A 21,488-nucleotide genomic window follows, 5' to 3' on the forward strand; every position below is an offset into this window, starting at 1 on the left:
TTTCCCGGGTTATCCTTCCTACCCTACTTAAATAAAGGGACCTCATTAGCTATCCTCTAATCCTCTGGGACCTCCCCTGTGTCCAGTGACTTGACAAAGATTTGCGTCAGAGGCCCAGCGATTTCATCTCTCGTCTCCCTGAGCAGCCTTGGATAGATTCCATCAGGCCCTGGGGATTTGTCAGTCTTTATATTCCCTAAAAAACCTAACACTTCCTCCCTTGTAATGGAGATTTTCACTAACGGGTCAACCTGTCATTTAAGTGCTGGAGAATTAATTAGTTATTTGAAGCTGATTAGGCATATTCTAATGAAGCCATTTAAACTCTCATTACTAATAAATACATACTGGATGAAATTGGACAACATCTAATACAGAGGCCTTAATATTTTTGCAAATAGTATAAAGGGATTATCAGCATATATTTCAATTGCCAAATACTTTTGCTTGACAGAAACTAAAATTAAGTTGCAACAAGTTCTATGTTGGTACAGCATCACCATCATTTCAAAGCATTCAACAAGCCTATTGCTGATACCAAGGCCATAGGCACAGCCCTCCGGATTAAGAGCATGGTGGAGATCCTTCAAATGACGCAGCGGCAATGCCTCCAAATTGCTGGTTTCTGCACAATCACTTTCTTGTACTTCAGGTAAGATGGAGAGGGTGCAATCCACCAGACAGCCCTGCAGTAATTTAAAAAACAGAAGCAAGATGCAAAAGAAACAAGTGCCCATTGAAACATTTATAGCTGTTATTAAAGGAATCAAATTATAGCCAGAAAAAGTAATTAGTGACAAGCTATTTGTCACGATGCAATTCACATGTTATTGATCTCATTGTCTTTAGACTGTTTTTTTAAATAAAAAGGTAAAGTTTAGAAGCAGCAATTATAAAGAGGCAAAAAATCAATTGGGTAGATTATACCTCAGTTTAACACAATCTTGTGACATTTCCCTGTAATTTGCAATTACAAACCTAATCAGCCACATTCTAGGAAAAGCCATCTAGTACAAACAATTCCTTTCAATTCCAAAAGTGATACAGGGTAAGCATCCACTTGCAAGTAAAAAAATTAAAAAGTTCACATTTTTATAAAACGGTTCACAAACTGAATTTTGGATGCTTATAGCTCACCGGCAAATATATATTATACACAGAGACATATTTAACTTTCAAAAAACTAATTTTAATCAAAACAAAAAAAATTGTTGAATCATTAACAAGTTTATAAAACAGTGATTTAGTTACATAAATAAATTGATATCAGTGTATCAAATCTTAATTACTTTTAAACTTCAAGAGCATGTTTACACGGGCGATGAAGTACAATCTTTTACCTACTATAATAAATAAAATGGTGAGCAAGAAATTATAATTTTCTTTTCCTAAACAGCAAAAAAGGCTACAGAACATACCTCTAGCATTTTCCCTAGTGGAAGGAACAAGTGACACTAGTAACATTTTGCACCCAACGTAAAAACTCTTTTATAAAGCACAAGATACAGAACAGTTCTGCTAAATTAAAGACTCAAAATAGAAACCAAAGTCATTTTTAATGAACAGTTTGGTAGTTAGATGTCCAGTTTGGTTATTTTTTTTAAAGCATTAAGACAAGGCAAGATAGAAGGCTGTTCTCTCTTGAGGAATTCTATAGGAGGAAAAAAAGTAGAACAGTCTTACTACACAGCAACTTCCTGTCCTGCACAAAGTCAGTTCCCAATGCAGATTAATATGTTATTGAGCACATAAGTAGCATTTCACTATACCACTGCAAAGGCCTACTGTAACATCTTTTTATTGTAAAACACATAGTTCAACCTTTTCAAGGATGTCTTAAATTGTTGTAGTTCAGTTCTAGACTAGGAGGCACAAAGCCCGATTCTGGCAAATACTTTTAATGCTAAGGCTTACTGCTCTGGCTGTCATTTGTTTTTTTGCCCCTCTTAACTATGGTGTCTGTTACAAGCAGATTTTTTTTCTTTTTTTAAAATTATGTTTTCTCAGACTAGTTATCAGTCCAATCATGCAACAGAGGTGGTGGCTCTGCATAGATGCCCAGCACACAATTCTCCACCTGAGCCAACCTGAAGCAAGGCGCACTTTAGTCCTTCTGATATGTTTTTATACCAAGCTACTGCAGCTTCAAGTATTTTGCATTACATAGAATATTTTATAAATTAAAATGTTACGTATATTTTTTCAATATTCAGACATATACTATAATATATACAGTACAATAAATGCTCTCATTCTTTCTTCGATAAATCCCTGAGAATGTGTGTTGACAGTCGCTAATTACACATGCACGAGCATCGTGTGCCATGCTTCTGGATGAACAGCACTGCAAAGCCACGTGATCAGCCTTGTATTTTTAATACACTGAAATGTAAGGATGAGTGACGAAGGAGTAAAGCTGAATCCATACGAGGTACTTATCACTTAGGATGGAGGTGTCTGTTTGGTTTAAAGCCATACTCTTAGGCTGTGAATGTACATACAAAGACAGGAGCGACGTGGGCTTTTTGCCACTTGACAACATGTACTCAGTGTAAACTGATTCTTTTTTTTCTCTTTTCTCTCATACAAAAGACACACATAAATCTCACAATCAACAGGGTTAAAGTTTGTGAACTGTTCGTTACTATACACATATAATACCGGTGTGGCTCTGGTTTAAGTTAAAAAGGGTACAAAGGCAGGCTCAATATAAAGATACGACAATGTGATCAACCAAATCGTTCACGCACCAACATCATGAGTTTTTTTTTGCCTTTGTAAATTTGCTTCAGGTTGTCAATAAACTGTGTAAACTGGATGTGTCCATCGTGAGCCATCAAGAAGGTCTCTCGAGCCTTGCTTAGGAACTCTATAAATTCACTATAGTGCCGTGGACTAATGTGGGTAAGCCGTGAATGTGTTGTATTTATATAGGCCCCAATAGTGGCATCCAGGAGCTGTCTGAGTGGGGCTTTGTCCAGTGACATTAATTTCCCAGAGTTCCTCCGTCCATGGAGTCCCACCATTCCTGGTGTGGTCAAAGTGCACCGGCGCAGAATGTCAGAAAGTACTGTAGCACACTGAACACTTTTAACCACCAGAGGTATTATCGCTGCTAGCTCATTCTTCCCAAGGGAGTGGCTAAGTGCACATGCCCATAGGACGTCATTAATGGCAGGGTGTGTATCCTGATTGTAACCCAGGTTGAGATGCGTCATTGCCAAGGTGGCTAGCTTATAGGCCCGCATCGGGTAACCACGGTGCTCCATATACCGAGCAATTGTGAAGAGCTGTGTATAACTCATACCAGTCGTGGCAGCATCTAGAACTATTTGGTAAGCAGTCTCAAAAGCTATATGATCCTTTTCACACAGGGTTAGGGCTGAGAGGGCACAGTTCTGAGGATCCTTCATAGCACATTGCAATGCAAGCGTCCTCGCACTGCTGGCTAGTTTCTCCCGTTGGTTGTAGTCCAGGTTCAATCTAACAACTGTGCTATGGGACATTACTGTAGTGGCAACAATACTGGTAGCTTCAGTTGGGGTGAATAGTGTAAACCAACTCTGCATAATGCTGTCCAATGCATAAACTCCTAAAAGGGAAAAGAGAAGAGGTTTAGATATTTTGCTCTACAAATAATGACAAATAGGTCCCAGTATGCAAATCAGGCTTCTGTGCAGGTTACAAAGAACACAAGTGCATCCATGTCTGCAAGAATTTTCTTCATATTTCAAATTCAAATGATAGAAAATATTTTCTTCGGAGGGGTGGAGGCAATGGAAACAGAAGGGAAATTACAGAAGAGGATGCAAGTGCACAGAAACTGAGGAATACCACATGCACATGGCTCCTACCTCCAACTAAGCAAAGCAACATTTACAAAGCAGGGGCACCACAATAAAACATAAAAAACAAGATCAGGTTTCTCCATATTTTCATAAGATGAAATGAATTTTATCACAAGTTTTCTAAACTGATTTAATCAATTCATTCTAAAACTAGATCTGTAACTTTTAAATCCTACTTGTACCAAATAATCAGTTTTCTTTTTTAAAAAAGGAGCTCAGCAGATTAGCATCAATCCACCAGGAAACCCATTCCATACATCAAACAGAGGAAAAATATTCCATCTAAGTTCTGTGCTCATGAGGGTTGACTATCAGCATCCAGCAATCATACAACCATAACTGAATACTTAAAAAGCTACTTGCATCTATCTTGTATATGGATATGGGCTGGATATATTGAGAGCTTCAGGACCACTATCCTGGGGCCAAATGGGGGAGTGGGGGAATGCCCACACCGCAGCAAGACCAGGTCAGCAATCTTCCAGGAGACATCCTCCTAGGCACCTTTGTGTGCACCATCCCAATGCTGCAGGTTCAAAGGGCCGGCAGCGCTATAGTCTTGATAGCACCAGTGGTAGGCGCTGTTGAGAAAACAAGGACCTCAAAATGGAGAGACTTCAGTTACATGGATAGATTGGAGGTGTTCTCCCTAGAGAAGGCTGAGATGATTTGATAGAGGTGCTCAAAATAAGAAGGAGACTGAGCAGAGATAGGACAAAACTTCTTCCATTGGTGGAAAGATTGAGAATCAGAGGACACCGATTTCCAAGGTGGTTGGCAAAAGAACCAGAAGCGACATGAATTTTTCACACAGCAATGCTTAGGATCTGTAACGTCCTGCCTGAGTGTGTGCTGGAGGCAGATGCAGTTGTGGCTTTCAAAGGGGATAATTATCTGAAGAGAAAATATTTGTAATGCAAGAGTTAAAAGGCAGGGAGTGAGTAGCTCTCCAATGAGGCTCCTTCTGTCCTGCAGCCATTCCTATGATTCTAAGAGCTCAACAATGGCTGGAGTGAGAATAGGAAAAGTCATACCAAAGCACCAGGGCTGCTCTTTTGAGGTAGAGTCAGAAGAGGGAGCTTTCCTTTACATCTGGCCTTTCAACCCACTGATATGGAGTCAAAAGCCAGCCATTTGGCCCATTATATCTCACCATCATGGAATCTCAAACTAATCCCTTGGTAATACATTCTCGACAATAATTTTTTAAAAAAAAGTTATTCATTTCTGTTCCAACCTGGCATTTATTGCCCACCTCCAGTTGCACTGAGAAGGTGGCGATCCAAATATCTTGCTAAGCCATTTGAGTGGGCTGTTAACTTGAGTTGCATACTGGCTAGAGTGGGCTAGGGCTACAGATTTCATTTAGGGAAGGAACGAACTGAATTTATGTGACAACCCCACCGGTTCATGGTTACATTTTGCGGATGTAATTTTTATTTGCAGATTATCCATGACATTATTAATCCAGGCCTTTAGATTATTAGTCCAGTTATGCATTCCTACACTACCCTGCCCACGTACGTATCTTTATATTCAAGCAGATCCAATGTTTCTTTGAAGTGTCCAATACTTTGTGTCTCACCCACTGTCCATAGGGATGTGACGGAGCTTATATGCCCAAGTGAGCTTGGGCAATAGCAGGAGGGTGCAAGGGTCAGAAGTGAAGAGCCAGGCCAAGTCTCAAGCATTCCCCAACTTAATTTACCAATCAGCGCGGAAATTAGAACAAAGATGAGATTGGGAATCTCAGCAAGAAAGGACGTTGCCACCTCAAACATTCTGTCGTCTCTTGAACAACATTGCCAAATATATAAAAAATTAATGCGACATTTCATTGGTCACTAGGAATTGTATTAGTCATTTTGAGTAGGAGCACTATACCCAGCAGACTGTATCATAAGCTGCAGTCTGGTCCACTTGGTCAAAAACAACAGTTGATGTGCACAAGACTTAAAAGGTTAATATTTTATAGAAATTTCAATTCTTTCTTCAGGTTTGGACAGAATCTTCACAAGTTTTATTCTTCATTAAGCAAATTATATGTTTTTTAAAAATTAGAACAATTACATGAACTATGCACTAAATATCTACCTGAAGACCCAGTTAACTATCAGAGACATCTTAATGTGTTTTCCACAATTTAATTAATCTAATTCAATTATTGTTGGAGTACGTTTCCAAAGCTAGGTTGTATTGTTTGGTTTCAGTTATACCAAGTACTTCATCCCCTAACCAGCTTGTTACTAACAGCTCAAGTTAGAAAATGTATGATGAGCTTTCAAACTATACATATTATTTATGTGCATTGAGGAATGTTAGTAAAAGGGGAACACGACATGACCTCTGTCACCTTGCCCCAAAAGCCCAATTCTAGTAACAAGCACAACTCATAGCCAGACATTAATGCACTTCTAGCACTACCACTAGTTACACTGGTCCTCAGTGTGGTGCTAAGCCTGTCCCAAATGGAGTGATGGAATATGAGAAAGGGCCAAAGTGAATGAGAGTGCAACAGTGGTCCTGTTTGGGTGGGTGGGGAGCTGTGGAAATGGCTCTCCTAAATTAGCCTTTCGCAGCAATCCTGGCTGCTTCTTGGTAACCACAAACTTTATATTTTGCTTCTGCACAGCGCAGGTGTTCTCGAATGCTGCAGTAAACCACGTAAGCCAATGAACTGTCACAATGCCAGGTGTTCACTGACCTAGCCAAGTAGGTTGTAGCGAGTCATGGCCTGTGGTAGTGCTGGAGCCTGAGCACAAGGAGAAACCCCTGGAGGGGATGGGTGCAAAATGGGCAGAAAGGCAGCAGCATAGAAAAAGTAGAAAGGAGGAAAGTACCAAAGTGAGATGACATGCATACATATAAATCATAAAGAGAGCACATGTGAGCAAAATAAGTTAACCTGATTCTGGCTACATGTCTGATGCAAAATTCCCCAGAGCGAGGGATTTGATACCTAACGTCACCTCCTTCTAGACAGATTAAATCAAAAATTACCTATAAACACAAATATGACAAGTTCTACTCTGAAATTTGGAATTTACAGATCAGATTCTTTCACTGGCATCTTCTTGTTACAAGGTGAACTATATGTACAGAAATCAGACCAAGTTAACATTTAAATGCCTGGTTAGCTGGGAAATGTATCAATTATCTTTCTGCTTTCTCTTTCAATCCCAAGAAAAAAGTAGAATATTTTTAAGCATGTTTTGTCCTGTTCTTTTCATTACGCTTTTCATTGGAACACACAACTTCCAGTTAAATTTATACAATTTGTAACATTAATGCACGTGACAATAAGCCAATGCCGATGATTCCTCTAGATTTTCTTTGTTTGACACAGCCGATTTATTTCAATGTGCAACACCTTTTGTTTTTTGTGCGGTTACTGTGGGGTAACTAAAGTGTCCTACACGGTACCCTCACGCTTGCTGCATGGTTACACACATGCATAGCTAAGGAAGAACATTAATAACAATGATGTGGTTTAGTTAATCCAAAACAAACCAAAAAGACTGCTGTTGGGCCTTTTTAAGATACACCTTGTACCTTTCTTTGCAGTTTTGTTCCCATTCTGTAATGTCCTTGTCAACAGGTTAGGCAGTCAAATTGCTCCAGCCTAAAACAAAGCCATAGTAATTCTGCTACTTTGGAGCTGTGCAAGACTGACTTGTCTTGGCCTACTCTGCAATCTGCTCCTCACCAGGAAGTGCCTTGCTTGCCACTTTCCTTGTGGAGACAGGAAATTTACCATATAGGAAAATCATAAAGTAACTTTGAACCGGTTTCCTAAAATGCTCGTTACAAGCCGATACTCCCACGTACTTTTAGACACCGCTGTTTACACCAAGCAATTCACATCGAGTCATTAACCCTGCAGAATCAGGCCTGTCCGCACCAAATATCTCAGCAATAGCAACTTCAGTGTTTATGCTGTCTCTCTGGGGTTGCTTGGAACCATCAGCCAAAAATTGCAGCAGCTGATTGGGAGGGCCCCATCAGAAACAGAAGACTTTTAAGACGGAACCCTTCCTCCTCAGATACTCAGTAAGAAGCCTCACAACACCAAGTTAAAGTCCAAATCACCTGATGAAACAGCGGCGCTCCGAAAGCTCGTGATTCCAAATAAACCTGTTGGACTTTAACCTGGTGTTGTGAGACTTCTTACTGTGCCCACCCCAGTCCAACACCAGCATCTCCATTCACATCCTCAGATACTGACAGAGAATTAGGCATTTTTTGCTTTTTTAAATTTCAGATTTTTAGCATTTTCTTGCTTTTAAGTTTTCCACCCTTGATCTTGAGGTTTGCTGAAGGTTTTCTGTTGCACCAGTATGCTCTTCGTGCACAGCCTCTCTTTAATGCAGCTGTTCATGGGGTGAATTACAACTTTTGACTCACCTACTTCTGTCGCACATGTTACCAACCATCGCACCATCTCACGACGGCGCCAGTTTAATGTTGATAATGTCATTCGCATAACCTGCAACAGAATGGTTTTAAAATGGAAGTTTAGGTTTTTCAAAAATGACTGGTCAAATGAAAAGCTACTGGAAGAAAAGCTTTTGTTGATTTTTGCATTCTGAAGCTCTAAGTTATTTCATTTTGTGGAGGGAAAGGAAAGATCAGCTACTTGTAAATTAAAATTCCAATGAAAGTTGGGCTCGTTGACACATTGGGGTATTGATGCTAGGTTATTGAGACACTTTCCCCATTTTGGGCATCCTGCATCAGCACCAAGTTCCTCCAAGTCACACATTGCATGGTCAAGATGCAGAATAAAGCTCATTTATACTCTGCCACAAAAATGCATCTCGGCTCTAACCTCAGAAACCACAACCTATCGCACCAATATAGCTCCCATTTCCAACAGCAGTCTTTCCACTCGCTGTCTTGGGTCAATGCTCTATATAATTCCAAATGAAGGGGGGGGGGGCTTTGTGCAGTGAGCAAATACCTGCTACAAATGACCCAAACTTTGACTCATCTCATCATAAGGTCCAAAATGTAATTTGATCTCATCAACAACTTGCATTTACATAGTGTTTCACATTGCAAAGACATCACAATCGTTTTACAAACTGGATCAATGAATGGTCACTGATTATGAAAGAGCAGAGGCAGAATGAATTTAGGAGGCAGAGCAGAGAAACAGTGGAGAGGTGTTTAGTAAGCTGTTGAAAGCAGGGAGGGAGGAGGTAAAGACTTTGAGACAGAATTCCAGAGGTTGTTCCAGAGGAGCAGGATGTAAGGCATGACTGTCAATATAAAGAAAGAACGTGCACTTATATTTATATAGTGGGACAAGATACGGGAAAACGTTAGGAGTGACTGGAAATCTATGCTGCAGAGAGAGAGAGGCCGGAAAGGAAAACAGAGGGTGGTTAGCGGATTAGACAAAACTAACAGGTTTCAGGTCAACCTCTACTCAGCTACAGCACTTAGTGGTTAATGTGTTGAAATAACATTCAATGCTACTTGATGATGGAGAGTATAATGGGGTGAGCAGTCAACAGCAAGAGACCATGTGGCAATAAGAGGGATTTTATATCAGTTTGATACATTTCTCCTTACAAAAGGGAGAAAACCGCACCTGCAAACTAGAATCCAGGAAGCAAAGGTTGTACACATATGAAAGGAGGTGCAGAAACAGGAAAGGCCTTCAGTCCAGTGCAGGAGGAGAGAAAACAGACCACCAGATAGAAATGCTACTGTTAAGAAAGGTGCAGTTGGGAAAGGCCAAAATAAACAACGTAAGCAGGAGAAAATGTCAGTAAAAAGCCAGGAAAGCAATCAATATTGGAGTTAACAAATGGCTCACTGGGTGACAAATAGCTGCCCTCCCTCACTCGTTCAAACCCAAGGAGGTATAAGGCCAGTGTGGAAGGGTTCATTTAATAGTATACTTTATGTAATGATCAGGTGGGGGCCTGGAATGCGCTGCCAGGCAAGGTGGTGGAGGCAGACACACTGGGAACGTTTAAGACCTATCTAGACAGCCACATGAACGGAGTGGGAATGGAGGGATACAAAAGAATGGTCTAGTTTGGACCAGGGAGCGGCACGGGCTTGGAGGGCCGAAGGGCCTGTTCCTGTGCTGTATTGTTCTTTGTTCTTTGATCAGTAACATGTTAGATAGGCAAAATATGGGATTTGAACACGCTTCTTTGCTACAAATTTTAAGAGGGGTTCAGATCCATATCATTTTACAATTTAAAAAATAATCACAAATTTGTGAAAATCTACACCATTGGAATTGTCACAATATGAAGTCAAATTGTTACAAAAAGGTGCACAACATAGAGAATAATATTTATTAAGCACAAGTTACACAGACACTTTTTTGGTGGGTCTGGGAGAGAGAAAGAGTGAAGCATCTTTATTAATAATTCGGAAAAATCTTCACATGATGGCACATCATCACTGTTGACTGCAGATAATAATCTCAATAATAAGAGCCTATCTGGTTCTCACTCACCCACTGAAATTGCCTTGGATAAGAAAGAACACCATCAATCTCAGCATTACACTGTGGACTTACCTGAAGACCCAGCTCCAGGGACACTTTGAGAAGGGTAATATCGGGCAAACTGTCCATAGGAGTTGCTATTTTAAATGCATCCTGGGCAAGCTTGAAGATGTGTGATGAGGAGTGAATGTTCTTTTGTATGGATTCTAACACTGTTTCCAGCCTCACAACATCCCCTGCAATTATTTGAAAAGATGGAGTTTTGCTGAATTGCTTTCAAACAAACATCTAAATACAAGCTCGTATTTGAAAATAAAAAGTACTTTGCTGTGAAGACAACGAGAAGTATACAGATCGAATCAGTGTCTATCCATACAAAGCTGCTATTTTATCTTTCATGCAAAAAGTTGGATATAGAAAAATGCATGAACTATTCAATAATCGTAATGCTGCAATTGTTTACATGCTTGTGTGCTGTGACAACAGAGGGATACTCACCTCTTTAAAAGTGATGAGTGCCATTTTGTGGGAAGCGGGCAGGAGGGTGTCAGAAGGTGTGTGCTGTATATTAAAAAAAAGTCAACAGCAGTTTTGGGGCCTCATGGGGCTGCCCTCTGCAACCAAGTCGCTGGTCAGCAGGCAGAGAGTCACCAACCCAGCTTTTTTTTTTGATTCATTCATGGTACATGGGCGTCGCTAGCTGGCCAGCATTTATTGCCCATCTCTAGTTGCCAGAGGGCAGTTGAAAGTCAACCACATTGCTATGCGTTGGGAGTTGCATGTAGGCCAGACCAGATAAGGATGGCAGATTTCCTTTCCTAAAGGACATTAGTGAACCAGATTTTTCCAACAATTGACAATGGATTCATGGTCATCAGTAGATTCTTAATTCCAGATATTTTTTGAATTCAAATTCCACCACCTGCCGTGGCTGGATTCGAACCCAGGTCCCCAGAACATTTAACTGAACTGGCTCCCTGAGCAGCAACTGAAAGAAAAATTAGTAGCAGCAGCTGCTGAATTATTTTCATTTTAATTCTAACCCCATGTAAAGGCACCAATAATATGCTGGAATCATCAAACAGATCAGGGATTCACCAATTGGGAACAGCTTTAACTTGTTCCCGGGTGCAAAGAAGTCTATGGAAAAAAACCTCAACGGCTCTCTCATGAGATCACGAGAGAGGCTTAGTATTTCTGAGAAATCATGTGTCGCACAAAATCACGAGAGCTGGACTTTTTGGGGTTGAGTGGCCTACCAACACTCTCCAATAAAGGCTGCTAACTAGCTGTTGGTTCCACCAAAGAGTCATGTGCTATGTGCCAAAAGATTATTGTAATGACATAATCCAGGGACAAGGCTGTTGGAGCCTGAACAGCACCATCCCTAGCAGAGCAGCACAGCTCTGCATTACTGGCTCCACTGAATAAACCAATTATTCAACTTAAAGCTCTAGTTTGACAGTTGAAGCAAAAGACAATCAAACTGCACAAGTTGTCCTGTATTTGATTACATCCCAGACTTTATAAATGAAAAAAGAAAATAAAAATACCAAGAACAAGAAATCAAATAGATTCAAAAGCTTCTGGCGAGGCACCAACAGGCTAGAGAGCAAAGACTAGTGGGCCAGACCCTTCTTCAATACAGAAAAAGAGGCAAGTAAGAATTAGAAAAGGGGGCGAGGAGAGGGATAAACAACAGGTAGTTTAATCAAGATAGGTTAATGCGTTGAATGATTTGCAACCTCCTTAAGTGAAAAGCAGGAAATAGTTAATTGATATAAATGATCAGCTCAGTCAGGGAGAGATTAAACAAACAAAGAACTCACAAAGAGCTAAGACAATGAGAGGCCCAACCATACAGAAATAAAGCGAGAAAATGAGGGAAGTTAGAGGTGGGGTGGGGGGCAGGGGAGAAGAGGAGGAAGAAAACGACAGGAAGTCTACAGATGCGGGTCTGAAATGAAAACAGAAATGCTGGAAACACAATGGGCACATCAATCCACAAGGAGAAACCAAACACAGGCAAACATACAGAATCGTTAGTTGTCATTTGGACCATCGTGTTCACACACTCAGGCAATGCATTCCAGACCCTAGCTACTCGCTGGGTGAAAAAGTTTCTCTCATCGCTTTTGCTTTTACCAATTGGTTTAAACGTGTTCCCTCTTGTTCGTGATTCTTTCACAAGTGGGAATAATTTCTCCCCATCTACTCCATCCAAAGCCCTCATAATTTTGAATATCTTCTCTCAACCTTCACTTCTTAAAAGTGAAAGAATTTTCAAATAATCATCCAATTCCCTCTCTAATACCTCAATTGAACTTGCCTGTATTATGCTGTCAGGCAGTTCATTCCAGACCCTAACCACCGAAAAAACTCTCTCATTTCACGTTTGCTTCTTTTGCCTATTACTTTAAATCTGTGTTGTTTCTTTCTCAATCCTTTTATGAGTGGGAATATTTTCTCCCTATCTATTCTATCCAGACGCTTCACGATTTTGAACATCTCTATCAAAACTTATCCTAGCCTTCTCTTCTTCAAGACAAAGAGTGCTAACTTCTCCAATCTACCTTCCGAAGGGGCTGCATGGTGGTTGAGCTGGGGATGGATTCACTTGGGAGCATCCGCGATGCTGAGGAAGTCGTGGAAAGCACGTTCAGTGAGTTGGTCACACCACAGATAAAAATTACTGAGGGAAATAGGGAATGGGTGACCACCAGACAGAGGAAGAGTAGGAAGGCAGTGCAGGGCTCCCCTGCGGTCATCTCCCTCCAAAACAGATATACTGCTTTGGATACTGTTGAGGGAGATCTTTTATTCATTTGTGGGACATGGGGGTCGCTGGCTGGGCAGCATTTATTGCCCATCCCTGGTTGCCCGAGGGCAGCTGAGAGTCAACCACATTGCTGTGGCTCTGGAGTTACATGTAGGGCAGACCAGGTAAGGACGGCAGATTTCCTTCCCTTAAGGACATTAGTGAACCAGAAACATTTTTCCAACAATCGACAATGGTTTCATGGTCATCAGTAGATTCGTAATTCCAGATCCCCCCCCCCCCCCCCCCATGGGCTACTCTTCTGTTTCGTAAATGCCTCCTAAGTTGATCTTTTTGTATCGCTAAATAGCCTCGAGTCCCTCCTGTGATTGAACTATCTCCAGTTTTCCCAGACGCTGGTTTCATTTTCAGCTTTGAAGAAAGGCTTTGGCGAAAAATATTAACCTTCCTTCTCTCTACACACATGCTCCATACCCATTTTCTGTTTTTGTTCCAGGATTTCCTAATATTGTTCTGGGGCAGCACAGTCAACTTTCTTGCTACCTATGACAACCACACTTCACTACCACAACTGACATTTACATTTGGCACGTCAGATCTAAGAAAATGCATCTCGAGTCAGACCATCCATAAATGCACCATTTAACACAATGTATTATTTGGATTTGAAAAATCCAAGATCTTTTAGATCTTCACCTTTAATATTTAAACTTAAATTAGTGTCACAAGTAGGCTTACATCAACACTGCAATTAAGTTACTATGAAAATCCCCTGGTCGCCACATTCCAGCGTCTGTTCGGGTACACTGAGGGAGAATTTAGCATGGCCAATCCACCCAGCCAGCACATCTTTCGGATTGTGGGTGGAAGCAGAGGCACCAGGAGGAAACCCACACAGACCCAGGGAGAACATGCAGACTCCGCACAGACAGTGAACCAAGCCGAGAATCGAAACCAGGTCCCTGGTGCTGAGAGGCACAGTGCTAACCATTGTGCCGCCATGACTTCCCTGCACTGGCTTGGTTGATAAGGCAGACAGATCCTCTGAACCCAGCACTCCGACATACTGCTGGATAAGAGAGCTCTACACTGGGTGACCTCCTCAGATTTTCCCTCTCTAATGAGCCATGTATCTGACCTAAGCTCAGCCGCTCATATCAAAGAGGTCAGGTTGTGAAAGATCATGAATGTAAACCTCCATGCAAACACCTGATGCACTGGAATCTCAACAGATGGAATAGTCCAGTTAAAAGAAACATTCCTGACCATCTCACAAGTATATTCCCCTCTAACTTCAGAACTTGACCGAATGAATTTGAAGGGAGGCTGTAAAAGTAATTGAAGGATTAAGCTGCAAGCGAAAATGCACTACGGAGTAGGCACATGTATTTGAAAAGAAATAGTTTTACTACTTAAAAAGTCAAGAGTAATTTAAAACCAAGTGAAGTTACCTTTAGCAGCTGTTAACATTGTAGAAGCCAGCTCACATTGCTGAGACTCAATGTGACTTAAAGTGAACCAGCGTGGGTAACGGTTTGGAACAACAGATGCAATGTGGTGTGGGCGTGATACATCTCCTGTCGGTGCTGTCGATTCCAATACGGGCAACCTGTAAAGCATCAATAAAAGAGCTTTTGACTTATTCTTCTCTAGGCATAATTGTTTTTTTCCCTTAATTTTATCCAAACAACTGAAAATTGCAACAATTGCGGCGTCAAAGATGAACAGATAGCAGATTTGGACACAAGATTTTTTTTATACAATTTAATTCTTGGCCTCCTAAACTGTTGTGTCCCTCTTCTCTTTTAAGGGGCACCTTAAAAACTACATCCTTGATCAAAGAACAAAAGGGCTAAAGGGCAAAAGCTTAGCAAAAAGTTACGGGCAGTTGATATCTTCGGTCATGTCAATGTTTGACTAATTTCGCTTCTGTAAAATGCCTTGGACATTTCCCTACATTAAGATTACCACATAAACTGGCCAGCTATTCACCTACCAGTTTGTGCAATACTGCTTCTGCAGAATGATTGCATATTTGCCTGTATAATAGTCACTGAAGCTCAAAAGCATAAATTTACAATATAGAACACTTAGAAACATTAATCTGATATAATAAAATAATGAATAGTAAATAAACTTAACCGTTTCGTAACAAATCAGACTATGTTTCTTGTAACTCATTTAAATTGTCAATATATAAAAAAGTAACAAGGATGGGTGAGGTGGATCAGGCAAAGGGAAGAAAGAGGATATACAAATCTAGAATAAATTTCAACTAATCCCGGAAAACATTTTGAATGAGTTTAGAAGATATCAGGCGATTAGTGTCATGTTGCAGGGATCTCCTTAAAGACATAGAGTTATCCCAACATTTGTGATGCAGGTTCACACACTTATAGCTCACGTTTTTGTATTCACAAAAAAAGAGTCTGTCCCACTAGTCCAAAGCCTAGTCCAAAGGATGTGAACAGCAAGACACAAAGAGCCTTTTCTTTGAAAAGAAATCTCCAAAGATATGCAGGTTGGGTGGACCGGCCATGGTAAATTGCTCCTTAGTGTTGGGGATAGGGCTTGGGTGGGATTGTTGTCGGTACAGGCTCATTGGGCTGAATGGCCTCTTCTGCACTGTAGGGATTCTATGATTCTAGAATCAAGACTCATTAATCTTTTCCGGTGGTGTATTTTCTTAACCAACATTTTTGCACGAGACGGAATTTTCAGAAGCCCAGCACTTAACAGATCACACACAAGATATAATATTTTTGTCCTTCCTAATGATCTACAACTCAAGTTTACCCGAGTCAGTCGATGCGTGCCAACTCTGTCAAGACTCAAATTCTGACTGAAAACCACGTGGTCAATGCTGGTTTTCAAATTATAATCATTCCTTTGTTTGTGTGCTTTATTTGAAGTGGCTTTCTTCACCTCACCTGCTGGAAATGCATTAATCTCTAAATTTTCAGGATTTGGATGCAAAAAAGGCACCGAGAGGAATCTTTATTTCTACATGGTCTGAAATTGCTGTGTCAATAAATGATCAATGCTTGTTTGCCCTGACTAAATGACTGCTTCTGCATTGAATTGCCCTTCAGCAATCAGGACACAAGCACTTCACTTTGGATGAGAACAGAACATTCAGTTGACCTTTTCCTGGCATTCCTGACACCTGTGACATTACATATGCTGCTACTTTTCCAACTCTCCCAAGTTTCCAGAAACCATTCAAGTCTAACAGTCATTTTTTTCTCTTTTGCTCACAGTATATGAAACCTTTGCAACTCACACAAGCAGATGAAATGGCATGGGTTGCTGTGGGGGTGGGGTATGGGGAGCGAGAGAGCGATGCTTTAAATTCAACACGAGCCTCAAGTTGGCTATAGACTGTCATCACAAAAAATTGCACAGTTCCCAGAGGAGATGAATTAACATGCAACATGCAAGACTGAGGTAAATGGGTATAGTCAAAGATGCGTTTAGAACCACTGGAGCGCTGATCTCACATAAGAACTAGAGGTCAGAACAAAATATTCTATTCCAGAATTAGTCTTGCATGGTGTGGAATAAAATTATTATTCAGTTCCTCTGGGGTACAGGAGTATTCAGGAATCCATAAAGCCTAGTAATTAGTATGACACAAAGTTGCAAACCATATTAGAGGGTCTGCATTTCACAGTAAGTGACTCATCCTTGGGGGTCAAGGACACAATGCGAATCCCTTTCTACAGTAACTAGGCATTGTCAACAATTAGGGATAACAAACTAGAGGTAACAACCTACTGATCTGCATTGAGTGCACACATTTTTGAGCAATAAACCAGTCCACTTCTATTTAAGCAGAATATAAATGATCAAGACAGCTACCAAGATGTGGACAGTTAGGATTATGCTCCTGCCCAAGGATAATGGTTTTTCCTTGACCCGGTAAGTGGGAACACAACTTGCTCTACCTATTCCTCACAGAGAATGTTAAACACTCTGGCTGGGCCCAAAAAAGGGCACAGGTCTCGCAATGCATATCCTGCGTCTGCTACATCTGATGCCTTCTAATTTACATGACAGCTAAATACACAGTTGAGTGGTTGCACGCCTCCGGTGGGGGGCCCACCAAGTTTGTGCAAAGCTAGCACCACTTGAAGGTCCAAATTTCCTCCTGCTACTATCTTCAATGTTTCTATGTTTCTAAAGCTAGCCTGCACCTCCTAAAGGCTGCTGGCTAAGCAGGTGCTGGAACTGGTTGCAGGAGAGTGAGAGAACAAGAAACAATGGCAGAAAAGGACAGGGGTAGGACAAACATTGGAAACTGTAAAATCCCTCATGCAGTTCCCTCACCATGGAATGTATATTGTATGCAATTGTAATTGTATTGAGGCAGTGTGCCACAAGTTGTAAGGCAAGAACTTCACATTTATAATAAAGTCCAATTTGAACTGTTACAGAATGCAAATTCTACAATTTAGGAATTATTTTTATTTCCAAAATATACTTTTAAGTTCTGTTGCACAGGAGTCAGACGACCACTTTGATGGAGTGGCCTTTACAAAAAGGCTAATGGTTACACACACTAAAATACTGTGTGTCTTTTCAGGCCTGCCAGGATGCCTGTGGCCAACATCAAAGAGCCTGGAGGAGACCAGGATCAAGTTGGCACTGTGCATTGCACAGATTTCTCAACCCCACCATAATGCTTGTGGATCCAACCACGATGCAGCAGCCGGTGGCCCATGTCTCAGCTTCCACTGCAGCACAAGCAGAAGCCACTCTGTCTGAGTCCTACAGTCCTGCAAGCTCAGGCTGCTGTCACCATGGCTGCAGATACCAGTGTTCAAAGGGGCTTGCCAAAAGAGGCACAGCAATTGCAAAATCTATCTTTTGCCAGAGAGAAGCAGGCAGAGTGAACACATGGCCTGGAGGGGGTTTAAGAGGATTTTAATCAGTTAGGGAATCAAGGGTTATGGGGATACGGCAGGAAAGTGGTGTGGCGGATTATATCAGATCAGTCATGATCTCATTGAGTGGCGGCAGAGCAGATTCAATGGGCCAAATGTCCAACTTCTGCTCCTACGTCTTATGATCATTGCTTTCTCTACAGTGTCGGCTGTCATTTCTGCATGTACATTGCCTTTCAAACGTCGCATATCAGCTTGGAAAGGGATCCCACTCCCTCAACATCCAGATGGTGAGAGACCCAACACAAAGTATCATGCAGGTTGATGCCCAGGTGATTAGTCATGATGTCTTTATTCTTCATTAGGCCACTGTATCATCTGCATTTGAGCCACCATAACATATCAGATGGTGGGTTGAGGCAACAAAGGTTGCCCTTTGATGACAGGGCACGACACTGGTGCACAACCTATGCACGCATGGGCAGTGTGCGAATAACAGAAGCCTTGCTGCTATGTAAAATGTGGCAGAGCATTTTGTTAGGGTGCTTAAAGGCTACTTCTGCTGCCTGGACCACTTTGGAGGAGCCTTGCAGTATTAACCACCAGCTATAAAGCAAGCCCTGCAGTATTCTACAACCCTTGCAGGAGAGAAAGATGATTTGGTAAGTCCAGGCCTGAATTTATATATACCCACCCCTAACCAAAACTGAGGCATCTGCACCAATGTTTTGCCAGCCCCCGAGTGAGGAGGGTGTAGAATCTATTGTTGATCATGTGAACCCCACTCCATCCCCTTGCATTGATGGGCAGAGACACTGTCTCCACAAGGCCACATTAGAAGTGTGCCTCTTGCTTACTACGTTGGCCAACCTGTCAGAATCTTACTGAATATACAGTGGAATCCATCGCAACAAAACCAGTTGGGCATCTGAGGCCACTAAATGCAATACTTTGCTTCAATACTAAGAAAGCCCATTTAAGTGGGCAAGAGGCTACTGCTAACCTTGGAACATACTCCAATCGTGACTATTATTAGGAACAGTGTGGGAAGGTAGTCAGAGGAAAAACTGCAGGAGAGGAAGTTTTTGCGATGTCCAACACAGATTAAAAATCTGACAGCCGAGTTTTTTTTTGGTCAGCTCCATTGCCTCGTCAGCTTCTCCTCCTCCTTTGATTTAAGCAATTTTTAAAAAATCAAACCCACCATGAGGATTTCTCTTTCTTTACTGCCATTAACCCTCAAATTCTACTCTTCCAACAACAACATAGATGCAGAGTTCACAAGCTCCATCAGCTGTTTTCATTGGAACCTAAATATTTGGAGCACTTTGTGCATTAGTTTCACAGAATCCTACAGTGCAGAAGAGGCCTTTCGGCCCATCAAGTCTGCACCGACACATGAAAGACCCTGACCTGCCCACCTAACCCCACTTGCCAGCACTTGACCCATAGCCTTTCTAGTTTCATTTTGCTCGACTTTCATTCTTACTTTCTTTCTTGCAGATCCTAGACCAAAAGTTTAAATACAAAGTGTACAAGATACATTGCAATGATAGAATATACAGAATCATTTTTTTTAAAAAAACCTACTGCATTGTAAAACTACCAACTTCAAAATTTAAGACCAATTATTTGTTCCAAACCTCCTCCTCACAATCCACTGTTGAGATAGCTGATACCAAGGGCACGACAAAAGACTACTTTATTAAAGAAAATAACAGCTTCAGGAAGAATTGGAACTAACAGATTCCAAGCATTTCATATTGAACAATGCCAGGAACAGTCCTGGAAAGTTTGACAGCAGAAAGGAATTCTACATTTGTGACGGCTTACTTCTTTGCGCTCAAAATTGTCCATATATTTCCCAGAAATTAAGATTTTTGTTTAAAATTTCATCCCTTTGCAAAACTTATACACGAAGTAGCTAATGCCATTAACATTCAATTGTACTCAACTAACCTTCAAACTGTATATGATTTGACAATACCAGTAGCCAATTCCAACGCTTTGAGTTTACTCACACTGGACTAATACCACTCAATTTGCAATTAAGTTATTTTCGCAGCGACAGCAACACTTAGCAGAGAAACACTCCAAACTTTTAAAATATACATCTGGATCCTTTCAAATAAAGAGCATTTGACAAAATTACTAAAAGCAGCTATTTCTACTCCCCATAATCCAACAATATTTTGGCTCCTGATTTAAACAACAAAGCAGAGTAATTCTATTTTAAATCTAACCAGATGTTTCAAGAACACCATCACTATGAATTCAACAATGAATGACTTTTGCATAAAAGGGGCACAAGCCTAATGGTAAAATATTTGGGCACTTTTGTTTAAATAGCATCGACAGAGAGTCACTGATGCATAATCTTAAAAAAGATGCCTATCCCTCATTTCAGCAATACGTTTTTTATACTATCCAATAGGATTGATGATTGACAAAAGCAACGTGCATTACTCAGCTAACCTTCAAACTATGTATAACTTGGCACTGTCAAATCATACATATTTTGAAGGTTAGTTAGTTGGGTAAAATTCAACATTAATGGTATTAGCTCCTTCACATAGTTTTTGCATAGAATATACAAATAGATACAATAGGGCAATTATGTTCACCGAATTGCCACACAATCCTTAATGCTGTAAAGCACAATTACAGATTTATGTATTCATGATCTTCTCATTATTTTAAAACTCCATGGTCAGATCACCCCTTACCTCAGAGAATGTAGCTCAATACATATATTCCAAATATCACTCCAGACTGTGGCCAATGTAAACTATCCCTTCTCAAAGCACGGTGGCACAGTGGTTAGCACTGCTGCCTCACAGCATCAGGCTCCCAGGTTGAATTCCAGTCTTGGGTGACTGTGCGGTGTTTGCACGTTCTCCCAGTGTCGGAGTGGGTTTCCTCCGGGTGCTCCGGTTTCCTTCCACACTCCAAAGATATACAGGTTAGATGGATTGGGCCATGTTAAATTGTCCCTTAGTATCCCAAGATGTGTAGGTTAGAAGGATGGGGTAAATAAGTGGGGTTATGGGGATGAGATGCTCTGTCAGAGAGTCGGTGCTGACTCAATGGGCCAAAACAGTCTGCTTCTGCACTGCAGGGATTCTATGATACTGATCCGCTGAGTTCCAAATGTCCTGAATACACTCGGGATGATCTTCTGGACCTTGATGACTGAAATTCTTGGTAGTGTTATATTTCTGGTGCCACATTCCTCCGTCTGTCATATTGAAACAAATGTTTTAACCAGTCTATTTTTAAGGGAGCAGTGCCTTCACTCAAACAGCAGATGCAGCAATCACAGGAACAAATTGGGGGCTCTTTGTGCCAATCTCATCACTTTCAGGGCAAGCCAAGTGAGTGACTACCTGTGGTTCAAGTGTTCTCTGGTGATGTATCAGACTGACTCCCATAATATCATCACTGTTGATTATGCAACTTGGTGAAAGGTCAGAAAATACCATGTTAGCAGAGAAATACTAAAA

General features: G+C 41.1%; 1 protein-coding gene across 2 annotated transcripts in view; it reads right to left on the reverse strand.

The window, feature by feature from the left end:
- Positions 1-1,170: 1,170 nt before the first annotated feature.
- The window catches only part of LOC144497402 (zinc finger SWIM domain-containing protein 6), a 175,748-nt gene continuing 155,430 nt past the window's right edge, over positions 1,171-21,488 (reverse strand). Inside the window, exons 11-15 of one of the 2 annotated variants that reach the window (XM_078218615.1) lie at positions 14,551-14,708; positions 10,393-10,556; positions 8,253-8,334; positions 2,751-3,592; positions 1,171-1,651 (exon numbers count right to left, since the gene is read on the reverse strand). In XM_078218615.1, coding sequence (XP_078074741.1) covers positions 1,601-1,651; positions 2,751-3,592; positions 8,253-8,334; positions 10,393-10,556; positions 14,551-14,708 — 1,297 coding nt within the window. In that variant the 3' untranslated portion in view covers positions 1,171-1,600. Of the gene's footprint in view, positions 1,652-1,989; positions 3,593-8,252; positions 8,335-10,392; positions 10,557-14,550; positions 14,709-21,488 lie in introns of those variants that run through there. The other variant, XM_078218626.1, reaches the window with a different exon arrangement.

This window comes from Mustelus asterias, chromosome 1 (assembly GCF_964213995.1).
Source record: "Mustelus asterias chromosome 1, sMusAst1.hap1.1, whole genome shotgun sequence".
NCBI lineage: Eukaryota > Metazoa > Chordata > Chondrichthyes > Carcharhiniformes > Triakidae > Mustelus > Mustelus asterias.